The 25918-nt window shown below is 33.4% G+C and overlaps 3 protein-coding genes across 3 annotated transcripts; all 3 read left to right on the top strand.

The window, feature by feature from the left end:
* Nucleotides 1–2922: 2922 nt before the first annotated feature.
* Nucleotides 2923–10387, top strand: LOC105798849 (cullin-1). Its single transcript, XM_012629060.2, has 20 exons — nt 2923–3089; nt 3483–3639; nt 4447–4546; nt 5749–5934; nt 6493–6540; nt 6628–6831; nt 6917–6994; nt 7101–7190; nt 7277–7357; nt 7478–7540; nt 7669–7704; nt 7791–7877; nt 7947–8096; nt 8382–8437; nt 8523–8643; nt 8753–8914; nt 9042–9185; nt 9272–9490; nt 9586–9753; nt 9867–10387. Exons 2-20 carry the CDS (start codon nt 3506–3508, stop codon nt 9966–9968), a joined length of 2229 nt encoding a protein of 742 aa, XP_012484514.1. The 5' UTR covers nt 2923–3089; nt 3483–3505; the 3' UTR covers nt 9969–10387.
* Nucleotides 10388–12406: 2019 nt separating this feature from the next.
* LOC105798848 (pentatricopeptide repeat-containing protein At4g15720) lies at nt 12407–14197 on the top strand. The gene has a single exon (XM_012629059.2). The coding sequence runs from the start codon at nt 12471–12473 to the stop codon at nt 14097–14099; it is 1629 nt and encodes a 542-aa protein (XP_012484513.1). The 5' UTR covers nt 12407–12470; the 3' UTR covers nt 14100–14197.
* A 4142-nt stretch (nt 14198–18339) lies between these two features.
* Nucleotides 18340–24029, top strand: LOC105798847 (serine/threonine-protein kinase PBL27). Its single transcript, XM_012629058.2, has 5 exons — nt 18340–18747; nt 20590–20789; nt 20925–21114; nt 22429–22820; nt 22985–24029. The coding sequence occupies exons 1-5, from the start codon at nt 18606–18608 to the stop codon at nt 23603–23605; spliced, it is 1545 nt and encodes a 514-aa protein (XP_012484512.1). The 5' UTR covers nt 18340–18605; the 3' UTR covers nt 23606–24029.
* Nucleotides 24030–25918: the final 1889 nt, after the last annotated feature.

Raw genomic sequence — 25918 nt, 5'->3', positions numbered from 1 at the left:
TTCTTTATCTCCCCCACTATTACCCTTTTGATTAAATCTGGGTTTAGAAGAATTGGCATTGTCTTTATTCCCACCAGATTTAGCAAGTGATTCTGCTACGGACATAGCCTTGGTAAGTTCTTGAACTCCTCGACGTTGCAACTCTTGCTTCGCCCACGGTTTTAATCCGTCTATGAAGGAAAAGAATGCCTATTTTTCCTCCATATCTGAGATTTAGAGCATAAGTTCGCTAAACTCCTTCACATACTCCCTCATAGTGCCTTGTTGTGTAAGCCGACGCAACTTTGCCCGAGCTTCATTCTCGGCATACTCTGGGTAAAACTGTGCTTTGAACTCACATCGAAACTCCTTCCAAGTTCCGATTTTGGTCCCACCACGTCTCACATCAGTGGACCTACGACGCCACTACAACAAAGCAATGTCAGATAAATACATCGCAGTAGTAGTTACCTTAGTGACATCCTCTGTGATGCCTATGGCACGGAAGTATTGCTCGATTCCCCACAGAAAGTTGTCCACATCTCTTACGGACCTTGTTCCCTTGAACTCCTTGGGCTTGGGAATATCAATATTGGGCTTAGGTGCGACAGCAGCTAACCCACCATTGCCCAAAGCAGCCTTGTAGATTGTGAGTTCACCCTTGAGCTCTGCAATCTACTCTTTCAAGGCCGCCACCATAGCCTCAATGGCATCATCTCTACCAGTCAACTGTTCCACATTATCCAACACATACACTTTGAGCTGTTCCTGCATGGACTGCAATCCCTCATGAAGCCTATCATCGACATCATCAATCCTCTCCTTGATATCCCCCACAGAATTCTCGAGAGTGACGACACGATCCTCTAAAGCTGACAATATGTCCCTCGAACGGCTAGCTTTCCTAGCCCTCCCATGAGTCTCTATTCCCTCAACATTCCCAGCAACTTCTTTCGATATCTTTCAACGGTAGCTTCGAACCTTAGCTCGGATACCAACTGTCACGGACTTAGAATTTTCCCACGCGATCCATGCGGCCTTAGGCAGTTTTTTTGCTCAAAAACACCTAAGTCAGCCTAACTCGCAACGATAAAGGATTCAACAAAATTCCCTCAAGGCACCCATGAAGAACAATAGAAGAACGAAGTAAGAACGAACTTTGAAAGATGAACAAAAGCCACAGAAAAGTAAGAACACTTGAGAGGAAGGTTTGAGTGAATACTCTCAAAATACTTATTTACAACTGAATGAATTACAATGAGTAAAGAGGTCTCTATTTATAGTTGAGCCTCCCTAAAATCAACAGTGTAAATTAAAGTACATCAATGGCTACAATTAAAAGTTGTATACAATCAAAACTCTAAGACTATATAATCTTATCTTCTCGAATCATATATCTTTGAAGATTATCTTCCATATTTATCGGGCTCTGGAGATGGGCTTTTAATCTCTCCAAGCAACAGACCAGCTTGATTGGGCCAAATGACCTCTCTCAAATACGATGGATCGCACAAGTTTGTCATGATTGTGTACTCCCATGCGCAACCCATGACATAAGTGCATAGTTAGAGATATATTGAAATTGTCCGTAAGCACAAAATTTTAAATATAGCTAGAACCACATTTAAACAACCAAACTAATATTTGGTAAAACTTTGAAGCAAATTTTTATATATTACATAATAAAGGTAAATATTATATAATTAAAAAAAATTAAATTTACCTTAAAAATGGATTTACAGCAAATCTCAATCCAATTTATAAAATAAAATTTTGATTTATTTTATAAGTTTGTTTTTCAATTTAATCGAAAATTACTTGTTTGGTTTATTATTATAAATTTAATTTAAGATCAACTTATTAGCACTTAACAGGAGACCATTTTCAAACATTTTTTAATTTTTATTCAATAAATAAAAATGAATTGATTTAAAAAACTTGGGGTGAGAAAATAATCGAAATTGATGTTTAAAATGAAAAAAACTCATTTTAATTTGGATTTTGTCACCAAAAATAGAGTTTAGATGAGTTTTGACAAGTTCTTAAATTTTCATGTCACTATAGTTCTTTTTTTTTTTTGGTTCAATACGTCACTAGAATTCTTGAGAGAAAAACAAGAAAGAGAAATACGTTTATATATATATATATATGATATTAAATATTTTTAGATTTTTTAATTAAAAATGACACGTGTCACAAAATAATTAGTTAAGAGATTCTTTTAACTGTTGGGATAATTTGACTAATGGTGAGTTTAGATGGGCGGTACGTTTACGTGCAGTTATTGTAAAAACAGCGGTGGCGGTGAGATTAGATACTGTAGCGATATTGTAGCGTGAGACAAAAAGTAAATTAAACGCACCACACCACACCACACCGCACCCAATCACCCATCCAAATCCACCCTAAGAAAATGTAATTTAAGTACCAGTATAAGTAACGGCAAAATTGATTTAGTGTTTGTCTAATTGAGCTCGAGCTCGAGCTCAAGTGATTTGAGCTAACAAGTGAATTGTGTTCAAGAATCTTAATACTTAATTCAATTAGCTTGGGATACTAATAAAGAAATTTTAATATATATTTGGTTTTAATTAGTATTGAATTCGATTTCAAGCTTGAGCACAAATGGCTGAATTTAAAGTAAAAACGAGAATAAAATTTATCTTTTAAAAGGTAAATAAGTATAATGGAGTGAGTTAGAACATATTAATTTTTATCTGAAATTGAACTCAAGCTTTAAAAGTGAAACTCAACTAAATTTTCAACTTCAAATATAAAACTTCAGTTACATCCCTAAATTTGACATCATTGTCAAAGTTTTCTGATTCACAGATATCAATAATTAAAATCAATCCCTAATATTTTAAAAAGAAACAAAAGGTGAGAGCCTGCAACATTAATATGAAATGGTTTAAGAGTCTACTTGTAAAACAAATAAACTAAGAACATGCTGTCTATTATAATATTCCCAAATAATAAAAAGTAATTTAGAAAGGAAAAATTAATATAGAAATTAAAAAAACCCGAAACCCGAAAGGTTCTTTCAATGCTTTGAAGCTTTCACTGCTCGTCTTCTTTAGGAACTATTTTGCTTTTTTCAACAATTTCAGGTCTTTTAATTAACTTGAATTTTCTGTTATTTTTCTGAACATTTTTTCTTCTTTCAATTTATCGATCAGTTTCTCTTTTGATTATCTCTTATCTTGTGATGGAATGGGTTTTTTTTTTTTGGTTCCAATTTGATGAATTTGTCTTTTAATTTTAGGTTAGATTGAATAGATTGGCTTTGATTTTTAAAGGGCTTTTCAGAAATGTTAAGTTTTCTGTTTGGTTACCGAGAAAATTTTCTACTTGTTGCTTGAAGTTATTATTTTTAAAGATTATATTTTGGGAACTTGTTGTAATTTGTGGGGTTTTGATGATTGAGCTAAGGGCTATAGAATGTTGGTGATTTTGAGCTGAAACTTGAGCTAATTATCAAATTTGAACATTTTGTTTTGCAGATTCTGGCTTTTAGGGTTTTACGATGAATGAGAGAAAGACGATTGATCTTGAACAAGGATGGGAGTTTATGCAAAAAGGAATTACAAAGTTGAAGAACATTTTAGAAGGCTTGCCAGAGCCGCAATTTAGCTCCGAGGATTATATGATGCTTTATACGTATCCATTCGAAGTCATTTCGTTGAGTATTATATGTGTGTGTGTGGTTTATTTATTACAAACATTACAATTTTAATTTGTTATGTGCTATGGTACTCGGACTTGGGACTAAGCTTCCGGTATGGGTATGTTCGTCATGGGTATATTAAAAAATTCCCAAGCTATTTCATGGTTGAGAGGTCATATTTCTACACTCGTATTTGAATACGTGTCACACAAGGTGTTAGACGAGGGTATTTCAAGTAAAATGAAGAGTCAAAACAACCAGGGTTATGAGTGGTTTTGTTTAATGTATTCCTCAAGTTATATCTCCACACATCAGACACAGATTTCGGACTATAGTATTTTGAGCAAAATGAAGAGTCAGAACAACAATGGTTGTAAGTGTTTTTGTTTCAAGTGTTTTTTCATGTATTTAGAAGGTCATATTTTCACATCCATATGTGTCGGATGTGGGTTAGACAAGGGTAGTTTGAGCAAAATCAAGAGTCGGAACAATAATGGTTTTGAGTTTTATTGTTTCACGTTTTTTTCATGCTTTGGATGGTCTTATCTTCACATCCATGTCCAAATACGCGTCACACATGAGTCAGACAAGGGTACTTTGAGCAAAATAAAGAGTCGGAACAACAATGGTTATGGGTGTTTTTGTTCCATTTTTTCATGTATATGAAGGTCATTTTCCATATCAGTGTCTGATTATGTATCAAATGTGGGTGTCAGAAAAGGGTACTTGGAGCAAAATAAAGAGTCAGAGCAACAGTGTTTATGAATATTTTTGTTGCAGCCCTTAACCTTTATTTACAGAACAATTTACAATATGTGTACCCAAAAGCCTCCTCATGACTATTCTCAGCAGTTGTATGATAAGTATCGAGAATCCTTTGAAGAGTACATCACTTCAACAGTGAGTCATTAGAATGTGCCTTTGGTTTTTGTTGTAATTATTTTGCTTATGTTTTTTAGATTTTGTTTAAACTTAAAAATATGTACTTTATGGTGATGTTTTTCTTGTTTCTTTGGGGATTGTTAACTACTTCAAGGGGTTAATTCTTAACAATAAGCATAAGCTAGTTGAAAAATATGTACTTTATGGTGATGTTTTTCTTGTTACTTTGGGGATTGTTAACTACTTCAAGGGGTTAATTCTTAACAATAAGCATAAGCTAGTTGAAATTTGTGCATTAGATGAATCAAATGCCTTGGATTTCTGTTGTTTGTTATGATTTCTTTAGAAGGGGTGATCACTTTTTATGCGTTTATTGGTAGTTTAGAAAGCTATGTTTCTTGGACTTGGGTGTGAGTGCCGGATACGGTATGTACATAGCACGGATATGGTTAGACTGAAAAGCTGTTCCAGTTATTAGAGAATCCTTGGAGATCATATTCCCATAACCATGTGTTGGACACGAGTGTTAGACATGGATACTTCAAGAAACATGAGTCTGAATCATATAGGTAGAAAGTGCCTTGCCATTATATATATGGAAATTTGTGTATCCATGTCATATTCATGTTTATTGCATTGTGACCTTGTTTGAGGTATTCTATATTTTTATAAATTTTGATATGTTAATAATTCGTATGATATAGATTTTGAAAGTTTTGTGTGTTTGTGCTATGTTGTGTTTTATATTTTTTTTCCATATCATGTCTAATATTGATAGGTCTACTTACCAACTCCTCACCCTATGTTACTCGGATTTGAGTGTGAGTTTTGGATATGCGTGTGTGCCCAACATGGGTATGGTCAGATTTTTAAAGTTTTTCATGCATTTGGGGGATCTTGACGGTCATATCCTCATTTTGTGCAATGGACATGGATACTTTAAAAAAAAAATGAAGAATCAGATCAACATAGTCCTCTCCGCAACCCCAACTAGAATCCATTCGCTACCTTCATTTTAGTGAAAAAATAAGTTGCTTTGAAGGTAGGTTTTAAGCCATTGAGGGAAGTGAAATCATTTTAGTTAAGCAAGTAATATTGTTGAAAAAAGAACAGATTGGCATTTATATATTCTGTTCCTTGTTGAACATTGTGTTAATTGTGCTATATCTCTTTCATTTTGATTCTTTAGTAATACAATTCATAAAATATATCCTCTTTAGGTACTTCCTTCTTTACGAGAAAAGCATGATGAGTTTATGTTGAGAGAGCTGGTCAAAAGGTGGAGTAATCACAAAGTAATGGTTAGGTGGCTTTCTCGGTTCTTCCATTACCTTGATCGGTACTTTATTGCTCGGAGGTCACTACCTCCCCTTAATGAAGTTGGACTCACGTGTTTCCGAGAACTGGTATGGGCGGATAGGATGTATTTGCCATAATCTTGTCTTTTTTTTTTTTCCTTTCTATGTAGAGTAACATTGGCATCTTATATGCTAGGAATAAAAAGCCGGACCAGATCAGCCGGTTCACCTGGTTGAACAGGAACTGGTGGTCAGTCTGATCCAATAGGTATAAAAAGGTAGATAGACGTTGAACTTGTCAATAAGTGGTTCAACAACAAAAAAATTGGTAAAAAGCCGGATCGGACCAGTAAAAGACTGTTTTCTATATATGTTTCAAAATTTTATTTGTAATTACTGAGATTTAAGCTATTAATATCTTAATTTTATATTAAAAATATTAACATTAAGCTAAATGCGCTTTTCTGTTAAATTTTATCTAGTTTTATAATTTACTTTACATCGAATAAATGTTTAAAGTATTTAAACATTAAAAACTCAAGAAAATATCAAACCAACCGCGGTTGAACCGATTGAACCTACTGAATTGGGAACTGGAGGTCTGATTAGTTCGATCTCCGGTCTGTTCTTTTAACATTGCTTATATGCTAACATTCTCTGGTTTAGGTTTACCAAGAGCTAAATGCAAAAGTGAGAGATGCTGTAATTTCTCTGGTAAGTTCAAGTTTCTTTTTCGCATTAGTTGTGCACCTTCCATTTTTCGCCCAAATAACATTAACAAACATCCTAATCTCAAACCAGATTGATCAAGAACGTGAAGGCGAGCAGATTGATCGCGCTTTGTTGAAGAACGTTTTATATATATTTGTTGAAATTGGAATGGGGCAAATGGATTACTATGAGAATGACTTTGAGGCTACTATGCTCAAAGATACTGCTGCCTACTACTCGAGGAAAGCTGCAAATTGGATCGTAGATGATTCTTGTCCGGATTACATGTTGAAAGTATATATATGATTATACGGTCATTACTATTTAATTTTTCCCACTCAAATAGTATCTAATTGTTCATTTTGCTTTCGTATTTCAGTCTGAGGAATGTTTAAAATGTGAGAAGGATAGGGTCTCCCATTACTTGCATTCTAGTAGTGAGCCAAAACTGCTCGAGGTTGGTATTTTCTTTTATAATACGAACAAATTCACCCTTCACCCTTTGGTCTTGGATGAAAACTTTTTTCTAAAAATGTTTCTTATATGCTCTTTTTCTTTTATAGAAAGTTCAACATGAGTTGTTATCTGTATGGGAAACCCGACTTCTCGATAAAGAGCACTCCGGCTGCCATGCATTGCTCAGAGACGACAAGGTGCTTACCGGATTTATTAGTTATTGATTTTAATGCTTCATATATTATTAATTAACCATTGATCACCATTCTGTTTCAACTTTTAGGTGGATGATTTGTCAAGAATGTTTAGACTCTTTTCTAAAATTCCTCGAGGCTTAGATCCCATATCAAGCATTTTCAAACAGGTTAACTATCTCTTAGCTTCTCCATGGATTAAGTTATTATCCCTTTTCATTTATTCATCCTTTATGTAATATTTCCATTCTTTCACCATTTGAAATATATGATCTCATTTCCGATGCCAGCATGTAACTGCTGAAGGCACAGCTTTGGTCAAACAGGCTGAGGATGCTGCAAGCACCAAAAAGGTATGCATTTTTCTTGTCAGTCTTTCAGCTTATGGTATAAAAATCTGATTAAGAATTTAATGAAGATATCACTTTCATTTTCTTAAAAAAATCTCTGATCATATCGAAATGTTTTCTCCCTTAAATAGGCTGATAAAAAGGATGTCGTTGGCATGCAAGAGCAGGTAAAATCTTCACTTGTTCTACATAGCTCTGGATCGGATCAAAGTATGGAAGTTGATTTTTTACTTCTATCTTTTGTGGTTTTCAGGTTTTCGTGAGGAAAGTGATTGAGCTGCATGATAAGTACCTAGCCTATGTGAATGATTGTTTTCAAAATCATACTCTCTTTCACAAGGTTCGTAATAAATAGTATTTCAAAGACAGTTTTCAAGATACATCCCATGATTTGTTGTATTTTCTCTAGGCTCTCAAGGAGGCTTTTGAAGTCTTTTGCAATAAGGGTGTTGTTGGAAGCTCAAGTGCGGAGCTACTTGCCACTTTTTGTGATAATATTCTCAAGAAAGGTGGCAGTGAGAAATTGAGTGATGAAGCAATAGAAGAAACACTTGAAAAGGTTTGTTGTGATGGTACTTCGGCCTTTTATGTTTTTTGAAGCACTTGTGTCCAGCTCATACTCAGACATGGGTATGGGGATATGATCCTCCAATGACCCTCCAATTACATGGAAATCTCTGAAAATTTTGAACATTTGTATGTGTCCACATACCCATGTCTAAACTTGCACAGTTGCACCCGAGTCCAAGTAACATAAGTTTGTCAGGCTCTACTTCAGTGTTCCATCTACTACTTGAATACTTGTTACATTTAACATTGTAATATTTTCGTTGTAAATTTTCAGGTTGTGAAGCTACTTGCTTATATTAGTGACAAAGACTTGTTTGCTGAATTCTATCGGTAAATATTGTGCTTCTAAGAAGATGGAATTCATTTGGCTTGTATAATCTAAACTGATTTCGTTTTTATGAATTATTGTTCATAGGAAAAAGCTTGCTCGAAGGCTTCTTTTTGACAAGAGTGCTAATGATGACCATGAGAGAAGTATATTAACAAAGCTGAAACAGCAATGTGGTGGTCAGTTCACCTCAAAGATGGAGGGAATGGTTGGTTGCCATTTATCATCTTTTGTGAATTGAAAACTTTTTATTCTTATCTCCAAATGATCTTAATTTCACAAACAAATCTTACTCAAAACACTTCTCTGTTCTTCAGGTTACGGATTTGACATTGGCAAGGGAAAACCAGGCAAGTTTTGAGGAGTACTTGAGCAATAATCCAAATGCAAATCCAGGGATTGACTTGACAGTAACTGTTTTGACTACTGGATTTTGGCCAAGTTACAAGTCTTTCGATCTCAATCTTCCTGCTGAGATGGTATGTTCATAAATGTTGCAAAAAGAGTTGTTTTCTAGCTCACAACTTGCCCGTTTAAGTTTGCCAGAAGTTACTAATATAAATTTCTTTATTTTATATCCTTTTTTGTCCGTGAAACTCTTGTCAGGTCAAGTGTGTTGAAGTTTTCCGGGACTTCTACCAGACAAAAACCAAACACCGAAAACTTACTTGGATATATTCTTTGGGCACTTGTAATCTTATTGGGAAGTTTGAACCAAAGATGATGGAGTTGATTGTCACAACATATCAGGTAATATTGTTTTCTTTTTCCTCTCTAAAGTAGCCAAATGGTGTTGAAGAATCCTTTTTGCTAACACCAAGTCTTCATGGTTATAGGCCTCTGCCTTATTGCTGTTCAATTCCTCAGATCGCCTGAGCTATTCTGAGATCATGACACAATTGAACTTAACGGATGACGACGTAATTAGACTTTTGCATTCGTTATCTTGTGCGAAGTATAAAATCCTTAACAAGGAGCCAAGCACGAAAACCATCTCTCCCACCGATCATTTTGAATTCAACTCCAAGTTTACCGATAAAATGAGAAGGATCAAGGTTACATTTTAATGAAGAAACCTACCAATATCTGGTTTTACTCGCCTTTCCACTCAACGATTTTGACTAATGTGATTTTTTCGTTTAACATTCAGATTCCTCTCCCCCCTGTGGATGAGAAGAAGAAAGTAATTGAAGATGTTGACAAGGATCGACGATATGCCATTGATGCCTCAATTGTACGTATCATGAAGAGTCGGAAAGTTCTGGGTCACCAGCAGTTGGTTATGGAGTGTGTTGAGCAATTGGGCCGCATGTTCAAGGTTCATATACAAATCTTTTCCTCTTATATGACATCTTCGTGACATCTTCATGAGTGTCTTCCGTTAAGTTCTTCCTTTACATAGCTTTGTTAATTACATTTTGCAATCTGCAGCCGGATTTCAAGGCCATTAAAAAGCGAATAGAAGACCTGATTACTCGAGACTATCTTGAGAGGGACAATGATAACCCCAATACATTCCGGTATTTGGCATGATAACCTAGTCATTATCCCGTAATGAAGCGGCGACTGTTGCCGCTGCAAATAACTCGAAGCGGCTGGATATGATTGGTTCGTGACGAAAGTTGCATACACATAATGAGATGCTGCTAAGATTCTTGTACAGTAGGAGCCAGGTATGGCCAAGTTCTATAAACTGTGAAATTCGAATCTGAATCAAAACCGAAATCGGAATCAATCTCATATCATCGTGGTTTCTTATTACCCCAAAATCCCATTTTATGACTTAGTTTATGCTTATTTGTTTTGCCTCCTCTGTTCCACCAACCAAGCCAAAAAAAAGAAAAAAAAAAGTGTATTTTAGTAAACTCAAAGCTCCATCATGAATGTAAGTTTAAAATATGTTTGGATTTTTTCCCCCAATTATGTTGAATGCAGCCAGCTGTTTTATGTTATGGTACTTGAGTTCTTATGTGGTTTCCTTTTTGGGTTTAATTTTTATGTGATTATATAAGGAAAATGAAGAGTTGATTTAAATTTAAATTATTTATATTTAGGAATTAACATACAATAATTATAGATTAAAACTCAAGATTTGTATGTCATCTTTCATTAGGAAAAAATATTAGAAAAAAGATTGAGTTTTGATAAATATATCTCATTATACATTTAATTTTGGGATTTTATTAAGGTGAAATACACAGATTTTTCAACTATTAGTAAATTTATATTTTACATTTTGATCGAACTATTTAAAAGTTACTATTGAAGTTATTTAGTGGACCGTTAAGTTAATGGATGTTGACTCAATATTTGTTATAGGGTAAATTCCATCTAAGGTTAAGGTTAAAGGTTACTTTGATGATTAATAAGTTTACATTTTGGCCAAAAAAGTTATAAACCTAATTGTTCTAAAGTTTTAAAGGTTTGAGAAACTCTTTCATAATTGTATTCCAGTAATTTTACTGCCGTCCGGTCTCTTTCATTGATTTAATTTTCCTTGAAATGGTTTGAAATTTTGTTGATTTAAACTTGAAACCTTCAAGGAGAAGCTCAATCCTTGACCTTTTGGAATGAGTTTCTTGATATTTTGATCCTCTTCTCTTTGATTTTATTCTATCATTTTGCTTTTGTAGGTTGGTTTGGGGCTTGTTCAAAAACATTAGACTTTCTTTTTTCTTTATTCGCTTTTTATTTGTTTTGATTGTGGGTGTGGTTTGAGAATAGCTTGATTGTGGATTTTCTTGAATTATGGTTTTGGTCGAAGAAGAAATGGTGAGTGAGTTAAGAATGAAGGATTATCGAGTTGGTTGAGTTTAAATTGAGGCATGGGGTTTACACTGACTTTAAGGTTTGGGGTTGAGTTATTATCAATATTGTTTGGATTATTAGATTAGGGAGTAATGGTGTAAAGATTGAGTGATCAAAGTGTAAATTTGTAAACTTATTAATAGTTTTGTGACCAATTTATAAATTTTTGAAATTGGGTATTCAACTTGTAAACTTATTACTAGTTGAATGACTAAATTGCAAATTTACCTATACCTACATCCTCCGTCAGTTAGAAACTTAATTATTCAGTGATAAATTTATAAGTTTTTGAAATTGAGTGATTAAAGTATAAACTTACTAATATTAGGTGACTTGGGTTTACTTAATTAGTAAAAGGCGATTATTTATTTGGTAGAAAAAGCATAGGTAAAACAAATTATTCCACAATCAAGTTATCTAATGCTTTCTGCAATAACCCTACAAAATATTTATAAAAATTAACTACATCCAATTGATTTATGCATTTATATTTAGGGTAAATTTCACCCAAGTCATTAAACTATTACTAAGTTTTTGTTTTGGTTTTTAATTTCAAAAGTTACTATTTGAAAGTTTTACTTAAGTCATTAGGTTATTAAAAATTTTTTAATTCTAAGTAATAATTCAACAATCAATATGGGGAGTTAGTACCTATTAATGAGTAGAAGAATATATTTTAGATTCAAATCAATCTAACAGTATTGTCGAAGAAGATTGAAGAAGAAAGTTGTTTATATTTTGATTTCTGATTCGTGATATTCAAAGTTATTTTATTAAAAAATTAAATTGCAAAAAAGGGGAAGAACTTAAATGATTTAATGATTTTAACAGCCCAATGACTTAAATAAAACTTTGAATAATTTAATAACCATTTTATAACTTTTGAATTTGAATGATTTAATCACTTTTTAAGTATGAGGAGATATTTAATACACTTGAAATATGAATAAGATACATATTTTTTATAATAATGGATTTTGACTTTTTTTTTATAAGATCTATCCATGAATATTAATATTCATATATTTCTGTAATTAAAATTGAAAAAATTCAGTAATGCTTTTAAAAAATAATTCGAGATAAATTCCAGTCTTAATTTTAAAACTTTTATCCGTAACTCGATTCATGCAAAAATCTTATTTAATACCCGGCCCAAGCAAACCGGACCGGTCCAAGTAACTTCACTCATATTCTGTTTACCAAAATAGAAGTAATGAACAAGATGACATGAAGAAGCGGTTAAGCCATAATCTCGTTTCAGCCGTTAACTCCCTACATCTTTCCGGCTCAAGTAAACCGTTAAGCTTCCATAAAAAAACCCGATTCATCCAAACCGTTCAGACTTGCAACAACCTCGTTTTACCAACCTTAACCCACTCCAAAATCCTTAAATCCGGTCTCCTTAATGACACCATCATCACTAATCATCTCATTAATGGCTACATTAAGTCCCAACAAATATCCCAAGCACATCAGGTGTTTGATGAAATGCCCGAACCAAATGTTGTCTCCTACACTTCTCTTATGTCAGGTTATATCAGTGCGAGTACGCCTCAACTTTGTCTTTGGATGTTTAGAGAAATGCATAATAGTCCGGTTTTGCCGAATGATTTTACGTTCGCCACCGCGGTAAACGCTTGTTCGATACTTGCTGACCTTCAAAAAGGGAAACAAGTTCATGGTCTTGTGGAGGTTTTCGGGTTTCGGTTTAACCTCGTCGTTTGCTCTTCGCTTGTTGATATGTATGGGAAATGCAACGAAGTCGATTTTGCTCAGCTGGTTTTCGATTCGATGGCGGATAAGAATGTTGTTTCATGGACTTCGATGATCACTGCATATGCTCAAAATGGAAGAGGGAATGAAGCACTTGAAGTTTTTAGAGAATTCAATTTGTTAGATTGGGAGATTCCAAATAAGTTTATGTTGGCTAGTGTTATAAATGCTTGCGCGAGTTCGGGGAAGTTGGTTTCGGGGAAGACTACACACGGTGCAGTGATCCGACACGGTCACGATTCGAATGATGTAGTTGCTAGCACATTGGTAGATATGTATGCCAAGTGTGGTTGTATCGTTTATGCTGCTCGGGTTTTTCGGAGAGTTCGGAATCCTTGTGTGATCCCATATACTTCCATGATTGTAGCTGCTGGAAAACATGGACTCGGGAAAGTTTCTATTGAACTTTTTGAGGAAATGATTGATAAAAGAATAAAGCCTAATGATGTTACTTTTGTTGCCGTTTTGCATGCTTGTAGCCATTCTGGTCTAGTAGACCAAGGCCTCGAGTACTTCAACTCGATGTCCTGGAAACACGGGGTAGTCCCAGAAGCAAAGCATTATACCTGTGTTGTTGATATGCTCAGTCGAATTGGTCGTTTTGACGAGGCATATCGGTTAGCAAAATCGATTAAGGTGAACCCTAATGAAGGCGCTTCGTTGTGGGGGACGCTTCTATCGGCTAGTAGACTTCATGGGAGGCTAGATATTGCCGTTGAAGCTAGCAAAAGGCTAATAGAATCCGATCAACAAGTAGACGGCGCGTACGTTACATTGTCGAACGCTTATGTTTTGGCCGGTGAGTGGGAGAATGCTAACGATCTTCGGAAGAAAATGAAACAAACCGGAGTCTGCAAGGAACCCGGCTGCAGTTGGATCGATATTAAGGACTCGACTTACGTTTTCTACGCCGGAAACATCTCGTTCAAGAGAGGGACCGAGGTATTGAGAATGTTGAAGGAGTTGGAAAGAGAAATGAAAGAGAAAGGAAGGAGTAAAGGGTTGGTATTTGTTGACGTGGAAGAGGAAGCCATGGAAGAAACTGTTGACCATTGGTTGAAGCGATTGAATCGAGAACCATGATTTATATGGTCTAATATATATAAAAAGAATATATATATTTTGTTTAAAAAACACAAATATATATATAAAAAATATGATCACAAATTTGTTAAACTTTAATTTTTATTATATAAACTCAATTATTAAATATTTTTATTTTAAAATCATAAATTTGTTTTATAATAAATTTATACTGATTAATAATTTTTTTCAATTTTATTGATTTTAATTTCATTTTAAATAACTTTGAAAAGTCGCAAAAAAAAAAGTTGGAAATGTTTTTACACTATTCAATTTTAAACGTTTTAAATAAATGATTATGCCGACTAGCATAAACATGATTCATTACAAAAATAAGTGAAAAAATATTAGTCATTCCAAAACTATCATATATATTGAATGACTAAATTTTATAAAAAAAAAACTAGTTTTAAACAATATTAGGGTTTTGAGTCGATTTTTGGGATATTTAGGAAAATAGATCGATTTTGAAGAGAGAAATAAAAAATGTGTCCTACGGGACCTGTAGTGAAAACGCATCCTATAAAGCATGCTTTCTAACTTTTTGATATATAAACTCTTTTGATTAGATTGTAAAATGTTAGTGATTTTGTTTTTGAGTCTCGGGTTCAATTCCCTCTCTTACTTACATTTGTGTTTTTTTTTCATTTGTTTCAAACTTTACTTTTATTTTTAATTATTCTTAACACATTAGCTTTTTCTTTTTGTTAGATGGTTAATTAATAGTGACTTTAACTCTTTTATTTATAAAGTCAAATAATTATTGTCAATTATATAATAAAAATCATTAATATTTAACCATATGACCAAAAGAGCTGGTGTGTTACAAAGTCAGAAAACACATCTTTTTTTCACTACCGGTCACACGTTTCCTGTTTCTTTCTCCAAAATCGACCTATTTTACTAAATATTCTAAAAATGAATCTAAAACCTAAAAGATTTTTTAAAATCAGCATTTTTTTTCAAATTTGGCTTAAACTTGATATAATTTCATTTATAATAAGTTGTTATTGATTTTAAATTATAATTGATGAGGTGTCAAGTAAATAGAGCGTTTATTTGTCGCAATCTTAAACGTGACACTCGGGACTGGTTCCTATTTACCTTATTGATTGACATTAGATTTTATTTACGATATAAAAATTACATATATAAGAAAATACAAACATTCTACAAAATGAAAATATATAATTCAATCAACAAATAATACCAATTAAATTTTATTTACGATACAAAAATAATACGAACATTTTAGAAAATTGATATACTGAAAATATAAAATTCGACCGATAAATAATACGGGCTAAAAATATTTTTACATATCCAAAAATAATACAAATATTTTACAAAATTAATATACGAAAATATAAAATTTGACCAAAAAATAATACTGACTAAAATTGATTTACAAATACAAAAATAATATGAACATTTTGAATAATAGTTTCTCTACAGTTAGTCGTCTTCTGCTTGAATCAGGTCTACGTTACATTTAGTAATTTTGACCATGTACGTCCGCCATATTCTTTAACTGTAATCGGTCTACACAGTTCGCCATTTATGACGGAGGAAGTCATCCAACCTTTGATGGCATAATCTTTACGGTTCACGTGATAGTATATAATTCAACCCTGAATTCGGTTGTACACTCTCAAACACTTCCATCTCCAATCCACTATATCACACCTATTTGATGATACACTCCCAAATATGGTATCCCCATTTGATGGTACACACCCAAATACTTTCATTTGATGATAATCTCAACAATTTTTCTCCCATCTAATTACAATACTACAACCGAATAGCTTTCATATATATAAACTAAAGGGGTGCTAACCATCAGTGTCTCAACACCTTAGAATTTTTTTTTTAAAATTTGGTACAAGGGTGCCAGCCATCAGTGACCTAGCATCCAATTTTTTTTTCAATTCCTGAAAAAGCTAGTATCGATCATCTACTTTCCCCAACCCAAATTTTTTTATCTGATAAAGTGGATGTCGGCCATCAATGTGTCGTCACCCAAAAAAATTATTATTATTTATTTCAAAAAGTGGTTTTGATCACTTAAGTCTCCCAACCCAAATTTTTTTCAAATACTGGTATAAATGTATATCCGTATACTATGGGTTAAAAAAAATTCATGGGTGCCGGCTATCTAATGTCCAGCACCCAAAGAAATAATTTTTTAACCCCTGACACAATTATTGCCAAATGATTGTGTCAAAATTTATGGTGGTGTTGGCCATTAAGTTCCCTAATCCATTTTTACTGTTGATTTTAAATCATTTGGGTAATTATTTTTTTAACCTGATCATTTTTGCAATTGATTATTTTTTTGGGTCATTTGAGTAAAATAACTGGGTTGTTTGAAGACCCCTACCTCCTCCCTTTATAGAAAAATCCCAAATTAAATGGGTTTTTCTTTTGACTTTGACACGCATGCTTGATGAAATCAAAATACCTGTGTGGAAAGGTGAATGGTCTAATTTTAGTTTTAGTCCTTCTATGATGCATAAATTTATGATAAAATCTTTTACTTTAATTTCTCATAATTTCCTTTCACAAATTTTATATATACACTGTAATTACAACTGATTAATTAGGGCTAAATTATTATTTGGGGCTTGAACTTGGTAACTATTCTCACATTGGGGTTTGAAGTTTTTCTTGATCCAAGTTTGACACTGAACTTGACATTTGTTCCCATATTGAGACTTGAACTTGACAATTATTCCTATATTGATGCCTACTTTCAAGGAAATATCAGGAACTAACTTGGAAAAAAAATATTCCAAGATCCAATGTGGGAGCAATTGTCAAGTCTAGGGCCTAACTTGGACAAAAAAAATACAAGCCTCAGTGTGAAAATGATTGTCAATTTTAGGAGTTTAACTTAGACAAAAAAAAGTTGAACCCTCAATATAAGAATAAATGTCAAGTTCAAAAAGTAATTTAACCCACTTAACTATAACAACAAATCCATTTAGAATTGAATAATTTAACTCAATACATAATTTTCATACTCTAATTTTATTAAAAAAAAGCCCTAAACCATAACTACATCATATTAAATTGTTTGAATGGGATTTTTTCAAAAACACATTGGCATCTAATTTTAGAAAAAAATTCTATATATATTTACAATTTAACGAGAATAGTTAAGGGTATCAAGTAACTAATAATATTATACAAATATTATAAAATTAAAAATATTAAATTATATTAAAGTAAAATATGAAAGTTAAATTGCAAAATTTTTTGCATAATAGAGATGAAAACTATAAATAAACAATTGACTTTTGAGGGTTTTTAAAAAAAAATAATTTTGACCTCGACACCCAAACACATTTGGAGAATTCACAAACTTTCTTTTCCCGAATCACATTGAATTTTTTTTAAAATGACAAGTTAAGTCTGTAACAAAAAAATGATATCTCCGTTACGTCTATAAGGGAAAATGGTTAATAGTGACTGTTTTTGTTATTTTTTGAAAGTTGAGTAATTGAATTGAAACCTAAGTGACTGTCTTGTTAGCTCCCCCAAAGTTGAGTGACAGTTGGTGTAATTTAACCTTAAAACTATTTATTTTGCTTTTAACGAAACGAGAAGTGAACAATACACTAAACATTAGTAAATACCATTTTAACAAATTAAAAAAAAAAGTAATTGTAAGATTTCTATATATAATAAAAGTACTCTAAATACAATGTATTAGGAGTTAGATTGTATTTAGGGTGAAGTAGAAAATCTTGTTAGGGATCGAAATTAAATTGTATTTTTTATAATAGTAAAATATAATTTCACCATTTTAATAATATATATGTTTATAATTTTAAAGGATTAAATTAAATTTTATCATTTTAGGGTGCCAAAATGAAAATTTATCTTTATTAATTTAAAATTTTAAAAATTTTAAAAGGCCTATGAAGCCCTGCCAACCTTTGATTGTATTTGTTCTTTTTACTTATAGTAAATTAATCCTTGAACATTAAATTAAATAGTCAATTTGTATTTTTTGATGAATTACAAGAAAATGGTAAAGTTTAAGAATAATGCGATATACAAAATTAAATGAAATCTAACTCTTATATAAACTTACTTTCACTTACATATACTAGTAATCTGAGTAATTATGAGAAAGTAATTATTTTAAAAAATAATTATAGAATTTACCTACCACTAAAGTAAAATAATTTTAGCCTCCCCCCTTTTTTTTCTTTACTTTATTTTCTCTTATTCTTACACAACATAAGCTTTTTTCTTCTTCTTTTTTTTCTTCGAATTGGTTGATCTGCCACTTTGGACTCGAGCTTTGTCTTAAATGAGAGCTTAAGATTATCCAGAGGAGCTCAAAGAAAGAAGATTCCAAGGCGATAAAAGATTTTTTTTGGGGGGTGGGGGTTAAAGGTGTGAAAGTGAGATAGATTGGAGTAATTATAGAAGAATTATGTGAAAATTAGGGTTTTCAATTCTGGTTTTGTTTGCTTTGCTTGGATTTTGATTATGGGTGGGTGTTTTCCTTGTTTGGGATCATCAAACAAGGAAAGCAACAATGGTGGAACCACTGTGAAAGAACTGCAAAACAAAGATTCTACTAAAGATGGCTCAGTTGGACAATTTCATCATGTTAGTAGAGTTAATTCAGGTAAAATCTTCATTTCCTACCCAAAATTTTACTAGTAGAGTTAATTCAGGTAAAATCTTCATTTCCTACCCAAAATTTTACTCTATTTTTTTTCCTCTGAATTGTTGTAAATTGGTGGTTTCTGATCATCTGAAACATGTTCAATTTTCTTTTCTTCCCCCCCCCCCCCCAAAGTTCTTTTATGATATATGAACTGTTAGAATATGTTGCGAGTTTGACCTGATACATTTATGGTCTATGTACGAGTGTTATATATATGTATATGTATATGTACATGTATATGTCGGGCATGGTCAGCTGTTTCTAAGCGTTTTCATGTATTTAGATGATCCTTGGAGATGTATCTCTATATCCATGTATTTGGGTATTGTTATAAATTTTATTATAAGTTCTTTCACGTATTCGAAGGATCCTCGGAAGTAAAATCCTATATATATGTGTCCGATGTGAATGTCGGAGTATTTTAAGAAAAATGAAGAGTCGTAGTAACATAATTAATGGTTGCTTTGAGGTGTTTGATTGATTTAGATTGTTCATACAATTTTAATCCATCTATAGCTTGTTTTTCTTTGATGAATTGTTAGTGGATCTTTTTGTTGATTGGGTTATCTGGTCTTAGATTTAGGCATGATTTTTGCTTTTCCTAGTAAAATCTTGTTTAGGATGTTACTTGAACTCGGGTATCAGTCTCATTTATAGGCATGTGTTAGATACAGGTATGTTCAAGTTTTTCATCAGTTTTTTTCATGTATTTGGAGGACCTTTAGATGGTCATATTCTCCTACCAATGTCTAAATATGTGTCGGACTCGGGTACACTAAGCAAAATGGAGAGTTGAAGCAACATAGCTTGTTATCTGTAATTGTTACTCAAACTCGGGTGTAAACTTTGGATATGGGTTTGTGTTTGACGGGGATATGTTTTTCTGTGTATTTGAAGGATCCTTGGAAGGTTATATTCTCATACTCATGCCTGTATGCATTGGCCAACCGTTTTCAAGAAAATGAAGAGTCAGACCTAAATAGCTTGTTAATCCATAATTGTTAAGCTGATATAGACTAAATACTAGTAAATGCATTTCAAGTGAGAATTTGGATGTTCATAAAAATAATAAAGAATGGAGTTAAATTTACAGTTAGAAGCTTTGCTTGTGATGTTTTCTTCTTCCTCCTAGAATGTATGTATATATATGTATATACATGTAATATGTATTATAACTTTTATATTGTTCTGACTCTTTGTTTTTCTTGAAGTAATTGTGTCCATCACTCGTGTCGAGCACATAGATATAGGATATGTCCTCCAAGAATCCTTCAAATATATGGAAAAACTTAGGAAATCTGACTTTGGAGACATACCATATCCAATAAACTGACAGTCACATCCGAGTTCAAGTAGTATAAGTTGATTTTGTGCACAAGTGAGACGGGTTTAAGTCTTTTATTGAGCAAGTGTATTACGCTGCCGAATCCTAAAGTTGTAGAAGGCTCCATTTCCGTTTCTAGGTGACAATTTAATTTTATTGGTGTTGCAAATTAACAGTTGTGCTCACAGGTTGCAGTGCTTCGACTCTTCACTTTTCTTAAAATAATTGTGTCCAACATAATTTCAGACATTGGTATAGGGATGTGACTTTACATGGGCCCTCTAAATATATGAAAAAACTTTTTAAAAAATTGAACATACCTGTGTTAAACACATACCCTTGTCCGACACTCGTACCCAAGTCTGAGTAACATAGCTGGCCCATTATCTTGTTTTGGCCTTTTAATTGTGATTCTGTTGTTCTCTATCTTCATTCTTTACTCTTGTTCAATGCATCTGATTCACTTCTTTGACCAGACAAATCGAAATATCAGAGTGGTTCTGATTCTAAGAAGGAACCTGCAGTACCTAAAGATGGACCAATGGCAAATATTGCAGCACAAACATTTACTTTCCGAGAGCTTGCCACCGCCACAAAGAACTTTAGGCCAGAATGTCTATTAGGAGAAGGTGGGTTCGGACATGTTTACAAGGGCCGCTTGGAGAGTACGGGACAGGTCTGTAACGGCTCTTGAATTAGATGTAGATGACTGTGTTATAAACATGATGTAATTCAATTTTTATGGATTAATTTGAATTATGGGTGTGAAGAAGTGAAATCTTTTGCTTTAGTAATTGTTTTATGTTTACAGGTAGTTGCTGTAAAACAGCTCGATCGAAATGGTCTTCAGGGAAATCGAGAATTTCTTGTTGAAGTTCTCATGCTTAGCCTCTTACACCACCCGAACCTTGTCAACTTGATTGGTTATTGTGCCGATGGGGACCAACGCCTCCTTGTGTATGAGTTTATGCCTTTAGGATCATTGGAGGATCACTTACACGGTAAGTTAGCCAGTCTTTTGGTGTTCATGGTGTATGCAATTTATGTTACTCGTACTCGGTACGAATATCAGATATCAGGAAAAATGAAGAGTCAGAATAACATAGATTGAGTCCTCTACTTTCGTTTTGACTGCAATGTAACACTTCCATATTGGTGAATATGCATGGCTATTTGCTTTTACCCTATGTTGCTCTTAACTGTTTTCTTCCTTAAATCACACATAATCTCCAAGGATCCTCCAAATGCTTGGAATAACTTAGGAAATCTAACCATATTCATGTCGGGTACATACTAGTACCTAGGGATGGAAAAAAAACTCAAATTCAACGGGTTCCGACTCGACCCGATCTGTTAGGGTCAGATTTTTTTTTTTTGAAAAATCGGGTTCAGGGCGGTTGGATCAGGTGAATTTAGAAAAATAGTTGGTTGGGTCGGGATCAGTTTGAGGTAAATCCGCCCTGCCTGGGCCCGGGATTTGTACAAAAATGCCACACACACACACACACACATATATACGTTAAGTTTTTGCTTTCAATAAATAAATAAATAAATAATATATATATTAAGTTTTAAGTCTAAACTCAAAAATTAATCTTATTTGTTTCAAAATAAAAAATAAAAAAATTAAATTAAATTTGGGTCAAGTCGGGTCTCCTATTAAATTTCGGGTTTGGGATGGAATTTTTTCTTTAAGAGTCGGGATTGGGTTGGGGTTGGGACGGATTCATCAATGTTTGGGTCGGGGTCAGCAAAACTCTGCCCCGCCCTGTTGCCATCGCTACTATTACTGGAGTTTGAATAACATAGCTTTTACTTGTCTTTAGGAACTACAAGCTTTTGACCTTAATTACATAGATAGATTTGTTACCTTAATTACCCTGTTATTTATTGATGAAGCCGCATCAGGCTTGAGTATAACATTGCTTCCTTCTAGATAGGTCATTTAACAGGCGAAGAAGAGTTAATTTCTGAGAAAAGATATCTAGATTTGTAGACTTGTAATATAGGGAGAATGGCCTTTATTTCACCTAACAAATAAGGTTAGTAGAATAAAAACTAACATACCCTGTCAGATGATGCCTGTATCCGACAATAATCTCGTCCTTGAAACTATTCCGTTGGCTTCGGTTTTTTAATTGACATCTAATGACAAGTTTAACTTTTAAATTGCATTTAAGTGATACTCTTATATTTATGGCCACATGTAACATTAACTGAATTTAGTTTGTTGGCTTATTCTGCACTCGTTTCATTATGTGGAATCACACTTTAGCAGACCACATTGATAACTGTGTTTTAAATTCGTTTTTCAGATCTTCCGCCAGGCAAGGAAACCCTGGACTGGAATACCCGAATGAAGATTGCTGCAGGTGCGGCCAAGGGGTTGGAATATTTGCACGATAAAGCTAATCCTCCTGTTATTTACAGGGACTTAAAATCGGCCAACATCCTTCTCGGTGAGGGCTATCACCCTAAGTTATCAGATTTTGGGCTTGCGAAACTGGGTCCTGTGGGTGACAAAACACACGTGTCCACACGTGTGATGGGCACTTACGGCTATTGTGCTCCAGAATATGCAATGACTGGCCAGCTCACTCTAAAATCCGATGTCTATAGTTTTGGAGTGGTCTTTCTCGAGCTTATCACGGGGCGCAAGGCCATCGATAATGCACGGTCTCATGGAGAACATAATCTTGTTGCATGGGTGAGTAGTCTTTCTTTACCCAGCCATGATTCAGAAATGCAAGAAATTTCTTCAAAAATTTATACTCATGTGAAATGATTGTTACATTTTATTTATTACTACTTTGACTCAAATCGAGATTTAGTGTACCTCTTTTCTAACTTCGGGAAAATGAGGGTTTGTAGGCACGACCACTTTTCAAAGATCGTAGGAAGTTTCCGCAAATGGTGGATCCACTACTGCAAGGCCATTATCCGATGCGAGGATTATACCAAGCTCTTGCCGTGGCAGCAATGTGTTTGCAGGAACAAGCTGCTACAAGGCCTCTAATTGGTGATGTTGTGACGGCACTTACATATTTAGCTTCGCAAACTTACGACCCTAATGCGGCCAGCAATCAAAGCAACAGAGTTGGTCCATCAACTCCGAGACGGAAGAATGATCGAAGGGGTATGTTGGATGGGCTGGACAGCCCAGATGAGCATGGACAACGTGGTTCCCCTTCCTCCCATAGAAATTCACCTGATTACCGGATGAGGAACCATGCTAGGAAATTGAGCACCGGAGCCGAGCTTGGTAGGAATGAAACCGGTGGCGGATCAGGGAGGAAATGGGGCTTTGAGGATTCAGAACGACATGAATCTCATCGAGGCAGCCCTCTGAATACTACAAGAACAACAGAAACTTCACGTAATCGTGATTTTGATCGAGAACGCGCTGTCGCAGAGGCTAAAGTATGGGGTGAGAATTGGAGGGAGAAAAAACGAGCAAACGCCATTGGTAGCTTTGACAGTACAAATGGCTGATACTTCCAAAATCTTTAATTCATGCCGTTTCTCTCTTTCGAGCTAAGACATGTCTTAACATTCTAAGGATAATCACTCGCAAAAGGTAGCTTTGAAGAACACCGTCCTTCACCGTTTCAAACCCCGGCAATCAGAGTTCATCCATGTATCAGTAATCCGTCCAACTTCTATAATCATCCATGTAGTTCCCGGTTGCTTCAAACCTTGTGGTTGAAGGAAGAAAACACAGTTAAAAGAAGGAATGAAAGAGTGACAGATTTTGCGGGGAGTATTCTCACAGGCAAATTCTCCATTGCCAAACATAAACTAGTGTATGAAACATGTTATAATCTATGTATTTAGACTTCACCTTTTTATTATTACAGTAAATGTTGGAAAGATTGTCACATTTTTTGCATCATAAATGTTGTCATTGTTGTTAAAATCTTGTGTATGAATTGCTCAGTTTTTTCATGTTTAGGGATTTTCATATCTTGTATATAAAATGTTCAGTATAAATTTGTTCATGGTCAGGCTTCAAGTTTTATTGGAGACATGTTCATGGGTTAGTTCCTAAGTTCGGGTTTTACCTAATTCATGGGCTTGAGTTAGGGCTCATTTAATATTACAAAATAAAATTATTTTTAAATATTTATGCAATTTTATAATTAAATTTTAACAAATAATAACATTTTAACTATTAAATAGTTATACCTTTTAGCTGGAGCGAAATTATCCGCTTGGGCTGAGTAAAAGCATAAATCACATTATGCAATTAAAATTTGTATGTTTTTATATTTATATAAAATGACTTTTAATTAATAAATATTTGGGTCGGGCTGAATAATACTAATTATTATCATATATTTATTCTTCCTCATGATAACATCACATGATATCTCAAATTCTACGTATTCAATCTTGAATGCCAACTTTTCAAATGATCACTTGAGCAAATTTACTAAAGTTCATATCATCATTCTTTTGAAAGTCATTAGTGACGAAGACTTTGGGAGAAATATATTTTGATCTCTTCAGGAATTCCAATAATAATCATAACAAACTTTGAAAATGATTTATCCATGCAAATAGATATTTTCAAATCAAATCAATTCACATAAATATTTACTCAAGCGTATCAAACAAATTCTTGAGAATTTCTATATGCTTCCATATTCTAAACCCTTCAAGGATTTTAATATAAAATTTGTCATTTAGTGATTTATATAAAAGTCTGTAATAACAACTATTAGGCGAATGTAAAATTTTCATAAACTACCAAACTAATAAGATATTTAAAGGTTATTACATCCACTACAAAAGACTATATTTCATAATCAATACTAGGACTTAGCAAAAAGTTCCATTTTTCTTATTTCGTTTTCATTTGTACTCTCACTAGCTTTACACCTTTAGATGCTTGGAATGTTAGCTTAGAAACTTTACAATTTAGTTTTACTTGGATTGGGTCTTTCTATTTTGGCCAATCTATTCATGCCTATATTTTTCAACAAGTTTATTCAATATCATTATTTTCTTTCATTATCTCAAATATAATATTGTATGCAAAACTGTTGTCGGCAACTTTCTATTTTTACGGTTCCATATTTTCTCATATTGACATAACTTTTCGAAATCTCTTTTGGAGTTTTAATAATTAGTTATGTCTTAGGTCTCTTTAGGAGCACCTACCTCCACTATATGACCTCTAGATTGATTATTTTCTTTTATGATAATTTTTATTTTTGGAACCAATCGATCTATCATGCTTCACATTCATTACTTTCATTTTAATTGGTTGTCATACCAAGACTTCAAAACATCAGTTGATATATAACACTTTATTATTCTCATCAAGCCAGTAAATACATATGGCAGTTAACTTGCAATAAAGTGAATTATCCGTTTTGAACTTGTGGTTCAAATTACTTTCTACATGGATCTGAATAATGCTAATTTATTCCAAGTGTTAGAATTAAGTGACCCGAATCTTTATTTAAATCAAATACGGTGGTAAAATAAAATAAAAGTAAAATCCCTATAGAATTATACTTCTTTTATTTTAATTTAGAATAAGGTTTTTTAAACCTTATTAAAATCCATCTATTTGATATTGATTAGAATAAGGTGTTTCAATTTTACTACACTCCTATTAGAATATGATTTTACAAGCCTATAAATAGACATAGACTACTCCTCTTGTAATAATTCGAATTCGACATAGTGAATTTTCTTCTCCCCTGCCCATGATTTTTTCTCGAAATGGTTTTCACATAAAAACCTATGTTTTTTTTATTGTTCTCTCTCTTTTTCTTTGCGATAAATTATCATTAT

Source organism: Gossypium raimondii, chromosome 9 (assembly GCF_025698545.1).
Source record: "Gossypium raimondii isolate GPD5lz chromosome 9, ASM2569854v1, whole genome shotgun sequence".
NCBI lineage: Eukaryota > Viridiplantae > Streptophyta > Magnoliopsida > Malvales > Malvaceae > Gossypium > Gossypium raimondii.
Note: the sequence above shows the minus strand (reverse complement) of the source record. Positions and strands in the feature narration are given on the sequence as shown.

Bases quoted from the DNA above. Each gene is read 5' to 3' on its own strand.
- LOC105798849 (XM_012629060.2), top strand. From the start codon at position 3,506: ATGAATGAGAGAAAGACGATTGATCTTGAACAAGGATGGGAGTTTATG. The intron at 8,644-8,752 runs GTTGGTTGCCAT...TCTGTTCTTCAG, and splicing joins CCTCAAAGATGGAGGGAATG to GTTACGGATTTGACATTGGC. The intron at 9,186-9,271 runs GTAATATTGTTT...TCATGGTTATAG, and splicing joins TGATTGTCACAACATATCAG to GCCTCTGCCTTATTGCTGTT.
- LOC105798848 (XM_012629059.2), top strand. From the start codon at position 12,471: ATGAAGAAGCGGTTAAGCCATAATCTCGTTTCAGCCGTTAACTCCCTA.
- LOC105798847 (XM_012629058.2), top strand. From the start codon at position 18,606: ATGGGTGGGTGTTTTCCTTGTTTGGGATCATCAAACAAGGAAAGCAAC. The intron at 18,748-20,589 runs GTAAAATCTTCA...TTCTTTGACCAG, and splicing joins TGTTAGTAGAGTTAATTCAG to ACAAATCGAAATATCAGAGT. The intron at 21,115-22,428 runs GTAAGTTAGCCA...TTCGTTTTTCAG, and splicing joins ATTGGAGGATCACTTACACG to ATCTTCCGCCAGGCAAGGAA.